The sequence below is a fragment of the Danio rerio genome, chromosome 24 (genome assembly GCF_052040795.2).
Source record: "Danio rerio strain M-AB ecotype USA chromosome 24, GRCz13ab, whole genome shotgun sequence".
NCBI classification, from domain to species: Eukaryota; Metazoa; Chordata; class Actinopteri; order Cypriniformes; family Danionidae; genus Danio; species Danio rerio.
Window position 1 is genome coordinate 29345979 of NC_141044.1, and position 10915 is coordinate 29356893.

The following is a 10915-nucleotide window of genomic DNA, read 5'->3' on the forward strand; positions in this document are numbered from 1 at the left end:
GGAGAAGTGTTAATATAGATCTGTGTCATCAGCATAGCAATGATATCTAATCCCAATTTTTGGCAGGATTTGGTCAAGAGGCAACATATAAATACTGAAGAGAAGTGGACCAAGTACATACCCTTCGGGGACACCATGACATAAAAGAACAGTACGCGATCTGTGAGCCCCCACATGGATGTGTGAGCATCCAGAAAGATAGGATTTAAACCAACTTGACACAATCCCATCCACACCAACCCAGTTATGAAGTTTGTAAAAAAGTATACGATGAGAAACTGTATCAAAAGCTGCAGTTAAGTCTAAAAGCACTTTCAAGAGTTCACACTTAGCTGATGATTGGTAATAAGCTAGTTTGGCATGCTGTCCCGGGAGAGAGACCCGAGCTCATGAGAGCCTCGAGCCCGGGGCTCCCTCCCGTTGCAGGACCCCCCCTCCTGCTGTGTAAGGGTTGCTAAGGTGATGCTTTGCTGACAGAATTGAATCAAATTTGGTGCTAATTTGGTTTAGTCAATTTACTTAAGAGTCATGTTTTTAGAAGTGTGGGAGGAAACCGGAGGACCTGGGGAAAACCCACGCAAGCATGGGGAGAACATGAACTCCACATGAAAATGCTATCCGTTTGGGTAGTTGCCCGAACCAGATGCATTTTGCTGTGAGGCCGCAGTGCTAGCCACTGGGCCGCCGTGCTGCCCTGTAGACAAAGAGGAGGAGAAGGGGTGGAAGGGGGGATTCTTCAAGATGAAGATCACTAAAGGTAAGGTGTTTGGTTATTTATACTTGGTTAGGAATAGTCTGATTGGTGGTTCATACATAAGCTTGACTCGGGGCCAGCCGTGTCAATCATAACCACGAGATCCTCTCAAAATTAGTTTATGAATAAACTTCACAAAATTCCACAAGCCCCTAAACCAGCAATCAGGAGTAGGTCATTAACGACCTTGACTAAAGCAGTTTCCATGCTATGTCGTGATTGAAAACCAGACTGAAATGCATCAAACAGAGCGTTTGCTTGCAATTGTTCTTGCAGTTGCCCCACGACCAACCGCTCTAGAACCTTCGCCAGAAAAGTTAAATTAGAAATTGGCTGATAATTAGTCAGATCAGAGGAGTCACTGCCAGGCTTTTTTAAAATTGGTGTAACAGCAGCAGTTTTCAGAGCAGTTTCAATCAAACCAGTGCTAAGTGAAGCATTCACAATAGTGGTAGTATGAGGCACGAACACTGAGAGACAATTCTTCAGAACAGAAGTTGGGAAAGGATCAAGAACACAAGATGAAGAGTTCAGTGACATAACAGTTTTTCGCAATAAAATCATTATCAGCTATGTTATGAAGGCAGAAGTAGGAAGAACAGAGGGTGAAGGCTCAACATATGTGGAATCAGAATCACCGGAAATGGAAGAGAAAATATTGGTAATCTTGGTTGTGAAGAAATGTAAAAATTCATCACAGTGCTCAGCAGTTGCAGGGGTGAAATTATTAGGAGGTGCATCCAGATTAGTGACTGTTTTAAACAGAGTCGTAGAGTTGGAATTTTGACCACAAATGATATGCGAATAGTATTTCCTTTTCATGACCGTCTACGCATTATGATATTCTGTGAGATGCTGCTCAAGCATAAGTTTGTGTATCACAAGCCCAGATTTAATATAGTTTCTCTCCAATTGCCTGGTAACAGCCTTCATTTTTCTTAACTCCTGCTTAAACCAGGGTGACGATCTCGTAAAATAAACAGAACGAGTTTTCAATGAAACAATATCATCAAGAGAGACTTAAAAACAGATTTGTATTGGGCCACTGTAGACATAATAGGCAAACCCTCAATGTGTTGACTAAGCTGGTCAAGGTCAATGTCACCAAGTTTCTTAAAAGTGATTGTGCATTTGACAGTAGTCGAAAAAGATGGTGTACTAAGATCGAACGTAATGAGTTTATGTTCAAAGGCACCACAATTGCTTTAGGTGACTGAATATTCATTCTTGTGGCACAAATCAAATTCAGCGTGTGGCCACATTTGTGTGTAGGAAAGTCAACATGCGGGATCAAGTCAAATATGTCCGGTAAACAAGCAGCTTGAGCACAGTCCACATCACTCAACGTGAAAATTTAAATCACCAGTAACGAGAAGAGAAGGACAGAGCGCACTAGCTACCGTCAATATATCGGTAAGTTCTGAGAAAAATTCGGAAGCAGGTTTTAGAGGACGATAAATGTTCAATAATAACACATGAGAAGTGCCAGTCAATTCTAATGCCAAGTGTTCAAAGGTAGTAAAACAAGGCAGAATTAGCTTGATTATAGTCACATGAGAGTGGGAAATAACTGCTAAGTAACTGCCTCTGCCAGTGGAGCGAGAGCACTTAAGATATGTGTAGCATGGCAAAGCACAAATATTTAAATTAAACAAGTCATTAGACTGACGCCAAGTTTCACAAATGCAAAGAAAGTCCAGATTGTTGGCAATAATTAAGACACAAATCAAAGCTGCTTTGTTGACACAACGTGCGCTTAAGTTGGCAAACCTGACATTGTTTAGCTGAACTGTACTGGATGATGAAGCCTTCCGGACGGATGCAAGATTCGTCGAACAAACCTGTGCTGAAGAGTAAGGATAACCCACTCACCTCCGAGACCAGACTGTGTTTACAAACCCAGCCTGGTGAGCCAGAAAACTCTACCGAGAACCTCGATGAGTGTACGAGGGGCACTGTAGTAGTTTTAGAGAGAGAAGCACTTGTATCACGTCCACCGCAGGAAGCATAGTGTGTTGAAGTTGGTAAAGGTCTGTTCCAGAGTAAGTAAACATGTTCAAATCTAAGCAACCACTGTAGGCGTTGTCCAACGCTTCATTAAAAACCAGAATGAGAAAAATCAGATGAGTTGGTCGCATGCTAGCACCATGGACTCAGAGAATCAAGCCGAGCGGGCACATTTCAGCTCCGGTTCAATGTTCTGTTCGAAAATACGGAGGAGTATAAAAGTATAAAATGACATATATAAAAGACTGAAATTGAAAAAGCATAGATAAAAAGATATATATAATATAAATATAAATATTTATCACAAAATAAAGAAAATGCAATTTTAATAACTCTTGTAAAATAAAATATACAAAAAAATAAATAAATTTTTTTGAGAATACAAAAATTATTTATATTGTAAGTCATCTCTGTTATGGACAAATAAGGTAATGTGTAAAATTAACAATAAATCATAGCAAGAAAAATATACTTTTCATTTTAATTATATTATTTTAATTATATAACCAGTCCTTATATTTCAACACTTGCAACCAAGATGACATTTCACATGTGGATACACAGGTACAAAAGAGTGTTACAGTGACATGACTGTAACAGTAACAGAATCGGTAATCAGTAACGGAAATGAAAATTGTACAACTTTTCTTCTTGATAAGAGTATGTTAAAATATTTTTAAATTGTCCAATGTGTGATCAATGAAATGTAAACAGGCCATAGTCTATGATTATATATATATATATATATATATATATATATATATATATATATATATATATATATATATATATATTTATTTATTACCACATATGCGACTGTACAATATGGTCATATGACTCATACATAGTGGCAATTTCATAGCCTGTGAGGCATTCATTTTTTCATGAATGAATGAATGAATTAATTAATTAATTAATTATTTAGTAATTAATTAAAGTTTGGACTTTTGAACTTTAGCAAATTGACGTCCAAAACTGCAAAGTCTTATTACATTTGATACAACAACCGTTAAATTAATCCACGGTTTATTTAAATTAGCCGATTTATAGACTCATTGGTTAGATTAGGCGTTTGATTCGCGCGCAATCTCAAACAGGCGGGAGCAGCTCCGGTGAAGGAGAGACTGGATCTAAACAGTACGACACAAGGTGCATCTCTGTTACACAACGAAGAGGAACTTTCTGCGGTTCTGTTAACAAGGGGGTGCCAAATACACGCTTGTAAGTCCTGAAATGTATTTATGAATAAAATCTTTACATTCTGTCTTAAATCAAAGCAACTCGACATTTTGTACAGCATGAATGTGTCCTAAAGAGCATTTTGTGAAACGGAGAAGCCAATAAGAAAGTTCCATTCGAGACAAATGTTTAACATCAAGCCCTGTCGAAAAACAGCAGACTTTGAACAACACTGATCTCATGCTCAGAAAATTCAAGTGGCCATTGAAGTGATAAATGAGTTGGCTATGTAATATTAATATTTAACAGAACAACACTTTAGGATTTCAGAACAAGCTTTTAGGAGCTTAAGTAAACATTAAGATAAACTCCAAAAATTCATGTAGAACTATTATAAGCATTAATAAACTACATGTGTTTAAGGGCTCTCACTATGTGAACCATGCAGAAACATGTTTTTAAATACGAAATACAGAATGCATTCATTGGCACTAAATATGTTTACAATAATTTTAAGCCCCTTTAAGATATATATTTTTCAATAGTCTACAGAACAAACCATCGTTATACAATAACTTTCCTAATTACCCTAACCTGCCTAGTTAACCTAATTAACCTAGTTAAGCCTTTACGTGTTACTTTAAGCTGTATAGTCTTAAAAAATATCTAGTCAAATATTGTTTACTGGCATCATGACAAAGATAAAATTCCAAAGATAAAATAAATCAGTTATTAGAAATTAGTTATTAAAACTTATGTTTAGAAATGTATTTAAAAAAATCTGCTCCCCAAAAAAACAGAAATTGGGGAAAAAATTAACAGGAGGGCTAATAATTTAGGGGGGCTAATAATTCTGACAGGTGACGCAGTGATGTAGTAGGTAGTCCTGTCGCCTCACAGCAAGAAGGTTGCTAGTTTAAGCCTTGGCTGGGTCAGTTGGCGTTTCTGTGTGGAGTTTGCATGTTCTCTTTGCATTCGCATGGGATTCCTCCGGGTGCTCCGGTTTCCCCCAGTTCAAAGACATGTGGTACAGGGGATTTGGATAGGCTAAATTGCCCGTAGTGCATGAGAGTAAATGAGTGTGTATGGATGTTTCCCAGAGATGGGTTGCAGCTGAAAGGGCTTTCGCTGCGTAAAACATATGCTGGATAAGTTGACGGTTCATTCTGCTGTGGCGACTCTGGATTAATAAAGGGACTAAGCTGAAAAGAAAATGAATGCATGAATAATAATTCTGACTGCAACTGTATATAATTGTAGCCTAAATGAAAGCAATATTATTAAATATGGAAAAATAAACAAAATAACTTACTTCACAAATAACTTTCATTCAAGAGAAATAAACACCTAATTTATTTATTTAGGTTCTAATGAATCATATTAACAAATGCACACAGGTATTTATGCATTTTGTTAAATAACTTTTCCACATTATGTTCATAAAGTAATTTTTCACATTTTTTAGTCTGACTATCTAAGCTGTTTAACATTCCTTCCTCATTTGCAGTATTTTACACTTGAACCTCACAGGAGTTGACGCATGTCACTGTTATAGTACGTAACGTCATTCTGTGCTATTTATAGCCTTGAAGGTCATCATAGCTTTCTAATTTTAGACTACACTGTATGTAAATAGTAAACATCAAAACCAGGACACATTTGAATTCACGTTCACACATTATTGTTGTGCCAATTTTCATAAGTTAAAAAAATAAAGGTCACATCCAAATTAGCCAGTGCAATTTTACATTTTCCTATATAAATTATTAATTTCTCTCTGCACATTTTATCCAATTTTAGGGGATGGAATTTGTGACACTGTGAATTAAAATAATATTTATTCATAACAGAAAGCTTCTGTTTGATGTGTGTCATTTGCACCATCTCCCTGCTGTTTTTTTTCCTATTTCTTCTGCAGAGTTATTTATTCAACCATTGCATTTGTATTTAATTTTCTTCATTCACTTTTATAGAATTAATTTAACTTTAACAGAGTAATTTGTTTTCTATTTCAGTAATATTTGCAAGACAATTGATCTGTTGCACAAAAACAGCAAAAACTGCAGTGAAGAAAACCAAAAGATTTTATTTCAAGTGAAATCTCTCAATGTAATCTAGAACTACTTTGAAGCAGGACAAACATTTTGTGAGGACAAAAAGGAACAAAAGCACAAGTGAAATCGTAGCCAGAAGCTCTTCATGAACTATTGTGAAGTTTTAATCCAGATTCACATTTCAAATAAACAATAACACCAGACTATAATCAAACTGAACCAAACCTGCCATGTGCAAACACATGCTAAAAAAGACTTTTAATCAAATAATGAAATTATACTCTCATTATACTGTTATTTTGAAATCCCAGGGGTTAAATTACCAAGACAAAATATTTATTTACATTTATTTTATCGTAAGTGATCATAATACTTTCAAAAGAAGGTTCAAATCGAAAAATTTTAATTTCAACTAAAGTATAAATGGTGTAAAATACTGTAAAGTGTGACCAGCTGTAAATGCTAAATGCTAAAAAGATTTGTTTACAAAAATGTCTGAAAAAAACAAATTTCTTAGTATGATAAAAAAAATAATTGAACAAATAAATGGATAACTCTTTTATTTAAAAATCTTAATTTCAGAAAGCTTGAATGCGAGTAGGAAACATTTGTCTTCATGCAAAATATATTACTTAAAAAATAAAAATAATTTCATAACAAAATATAATAAATTGAGTTAAATAAATTAACTATAGTGACAGCATTTGAAATTTAAATCGTACTAACTTTACAGATTCAGAATCCTTATTCATTTAATTTTATAGCTAAAATTAGAGGTTTGTATCATATTGCAGTTTTTGCAAAATTGTGGTTGTACTTTATTTTACAGTGCATTTACAATGCAGACGCAATATACTTCTCTGAGAAAGTACAATTATAAGCTAAAGGTAATTAAAAAGGTCAAATAAGTTTTAAAATGTGGGTTTAAGGTAGGTTCAGGTATTACCCAGTAAGTGTAATTGTAAAAATGTAAAAAGCAATTAGTTACTTTACTTAAAAAGGTGAGTAAACCCATAGCCGAAAAGAGAAAAGTTGACTTTGAAAAGGTGAGTCACTGTAAAAACAATGCTGGATTCCACACAATCCCTTTGTCTCATCTCAATACAAATAAATTAACTTAATAGTTTTTACAATTTTAAGTCGATTTAACAACAAAAAAATTAATTTGTTGCTAAAAAACACGAGAACTGTTGTTTCAGCATTATTTTAAAGAAGTAGTTTCAACAAGATGTCAATGCTGTGGCGCAGTGGCACAATTGCCTCACAGCAAGAAAGTCACTAGTTCGAGCCTTGGCTGGGTCAGTTGGCATTTCTGTGTGTGGAGTTTGCAGGTTCTCCCTGTGTTTGTGTGGGTTTCCTCCGAGTGCTCCGGTTTCCTCCACAAGTTCAAAGACATGCGGTACAGGTGAATTCGGTAAGCTAAAATTGTCTGTAGTGTATGTGTGTGAATGAGAGTGTATGGGTGTTTTCCAGTGATGAGTTGCAGCTGGAAGTGCATCCGCTGCGTAAAACATATGCTGGATAAGTTGGCTTGTGGCGATTGCAAAGTGAAGAGCCATTGAGCAAGTGACTGATGAGCTAGCTGACCCTGCTGCGTCCGAAATTGCATACTTCCATACTATATAGTACTCTAATATCAGTATGCGAGAAGTACCCGGATGACTTACTACTTCCGGCGAGAAGTAAAGCGGAGCACAGGGAGAACATGCAAACTCCACACAGAAATGCCAACTGACCCAGCCGAAACTTAAACCAGCGACCTTCTTGCTGTGAGGCGACATCGCTACCCTCTGCATCACTGTGCCGCCCCACAAGCGAAATTTGAAATAAAAAGTACGAATTTATGTTATATTTTTTATAGTATAACATATTACAAAGTACTGTAACACCTGAAGATTTGAAATCAGGCCAGATCATGAATAGAAGGAATGTGGTTATGCAAGCAATAAGGAAGTAGATTCATGGTTTCGCACACACACACACACACACGCACCTGTACCTTCCACTCATTCCCTGCGCATCAGAAATCTGAGGGGAGTAGATGCAAAGTCAAGAGGTGGGGAAAATCCCAAATAAAGAGCATAAATCCAGTCTTCCATCGATCCAATTGAATCACTTCACAACTCTCTCTCTCTCTCTGAAGATAACAGCTCTCTTAGCAACTCTTTTAGAAACACTCGAGCACTTTCAAGATGGGCAACATTAAAATCTGCACTTTGTACTTCATCGTACTTCTCAGCTTCCTTGTGGAGACCGAGTCCGGTGAGTTGTGAAATTTTGAATGTGTTTATGACTGATACATGCTGCTTTATAACACATTTATGGCATGGATCAGTTTCAGTTGTAAATATGCATTGTAATGTTTCATGCTCTAGGGGGAAAATGTTGAACAAAAAGATTACCGGTTTAGTTATGAGAAGCTTTCAGCTGAGTTTACACCATAACCCTTGTGTTTGTACATTAATCAACAGTCTTGCGATACAAATGGTGTCAAAGCAGATGTGATGAAGTTTGCTTTTGTTATTATTATTTTGACCAACTTTTGACAACTTTTTTTGTTGATGTCAAAATGACTTTTTCCTCCTTTTTTTCAGCGATATGCTGTTTGAGATACGTTAAGAATCCCAGACGATGTGGATTTCTGAAAGGATATGATATTCAAATTATGACTGAAGGTTGTGATCTTCCTGCAATCATGTAAGTATATATTTACATACTTTGATAAACATTATATAGGAATTCATTATATGATTTACTTTTAATTAGCTAAAAATATGTTAAAATATATATTTAAATAATGTTGTATTATGAAATAATTTTTTTATTTAAATATGATATACATTTAATTAATAATTTTATTATATATATATATATGAAAAGTTTAGATGCAAAAACCACTAAATGCCGGCTGAAATTTTCCTTTAAAATGAGCATTTTATCAGGCTCCTGTGTGTAGGTTCAGTAATATCACTTAGTCCTTTTCCTGGTCTTTAAAGTGAAATATCTTAATATAAACAAAGAAGACTGAGAAAAATTATATTTTCAAAGGAAATTTCAGATGGCACTTAAAGGTTTTTGCATCTGATCTCTTCATATATACAGGGCGGCACGGTGGCTCAATGGTTAGCACTGTCGCCTGACAGCAAGAAGATCACTCGCTGGTTTGAGTCCCGTCTGGGCCAGTTGGCAATTCTGTGTGGAGTTCACATGCTCTCCAAAGCCGTGCACTATCAGTGAACTGGGTAAACAAAATTGGGCGTAATGTATGTGAATGAGTGTGTATGGTTCCCAGTACTAGGTTGGGGCTGGAAGGGCATCCGCTGCATAAAACATAAGCCAGAATAGTCAGTGGTTCATTCCCTTGTGGCGACCTCTGAAATAGAGACTAAGCCTAAATCTCTTTAGTGTTATTTTTAATTGACTGAAATACAGTGATACACAATGTTTTCACACTAATTTACTGTTCAAACATATGTTAATGTGTTAAACATATATTTAAAAAGGATTGTATCATAAAGTAATGATTAATATTTTTATAAAAATTATATACATTTAATTTTATTATTATGACGACGCGGTAGTGCAGTAGGTAGTGCTGTCGCCTCACAGCAAGAAGGACGCTGGTTCGAGCCTCGGCTGGGTCAGTTGGCGTTTCTCTGTGGAGTTTGCATGTTCCTCCTGCATTTGCATTGGTTTCCTCTGGGTGCTCCAGTTTCCCCCACAGTCCAAAGACATGTGGTACAGGTGAATTGGGTTGGCTAAATTGTCCGTAGTGTATGAGTGTGAATGAATGCGTATGGATGTCTCCCAGAGATGGGTTGCAGCTGGGAGGGCATGTGCTGCGTAAAACGCATGCTGGATTAGTTGGCGATTCATTCCCCTGTGTTGACCCCGGATTAATAAAGGGACTAAGCTGAAAAGAAAATCAATGAATGAATAATTATATTATATAATTATAAAATGTTTATGTACAGTGTTATTTTTAATTATATTTTACACTATTTTACAGTTTAAATATAAGACAAAATAAGAAAAACTGTCTTGTAATTAATACTAAAGTATGGTAATGCATAAAGCATTTTTATTTCTATCATTTTTAAAAGTTATGTCAGCAGTAAATAATTAGCTGACCTTGATTTTGTAGACAAATGTTCGATGATAATGTCTTGGAGTTCAAGGTATTTTGTGTCATTTCAGTTTCCACACCGTGACAGGAAGATCAATCTGCGCTAATCCATCACAAAACTGGACGCAAGAACGAGTCTTATGCCTAAAGTAAGAGAAGGATTATCAGCAATCATCATTAAGAAATGCCGTCTTACCACATGTTGTGCTCTTAAAAAAAAATTTATTCATGTAAAAATGTTCTGTCCCCTTTAGGAAGAAGGCAGAAACAATGAAGACGAAGACGATGAGCATGTTCACCACTTTATCTTAAGGCTAAAACTCTATAATTACTTTATTAAGATAATATATTCTTTATATCGGCATTATGTAATTGCACTACTTTTACTCTGAAGTCAAAGTTTGTTTTGTTTTAAGAAGTGTTTTTATTTTGTCAACAAATATTACTAATTACTAATTCAGTTTATGTTTTTTACTAATCCACATACTATATAAATGTTTCATATATATTCTTAAATGTTACATATATAAGACTTTGTATTTACAGATTCTGTCATTTACAAATGTTGTTTTGTATTTTGGTCTTTATTGTTGGTAAATGTATGACCGCTTTTGGTTAATCAGTGCTGCCCTCTTCTGTTTAAAACATGGCAGTATATGACAGTAGGAATTTTTTTTCCACTTGAGTGACATTAAATAAACAATTGTGCAGCTATATAAATACATTGGTTTTGTTTTCTGTTACATTCCACTTGCTTTATTGTATTTTTAAATAAAAGTCCTTCATTTCAATGCA

General features: G+C 35.5%; 1 protein-coding gene across 2 annotated transcripts; it reads left to right on the forward strand.

Annotated features, from left to right (window-relative positions):
* Window positions 1-6450: 6450 nt before the first annotated feature.
* Window positions 6451-10915, forward strand: ccl20b (chemokine (C-C motif) ligand 20b). Of its 2 annotated transcripts, XM_087308773.1 has the most exons (5): window positions 6451-7208; window positions 7326-8256; window positions 8589-8691; window positions 10192-10269; window positions 10375-10915. In XM_087308773.1, the coding sequence occupies exons 2-5, from the start codon at window positions 8187-8189 to the stop codon at window positions 10430-10432; spliced, it is 309 nt and encodes a 102-aa protein (XP_087164899.1). In that variant the 5' UTR covers window positions 6451-7208; window positions 7326-8186; the 3' UTR covers window positions 10433-10915.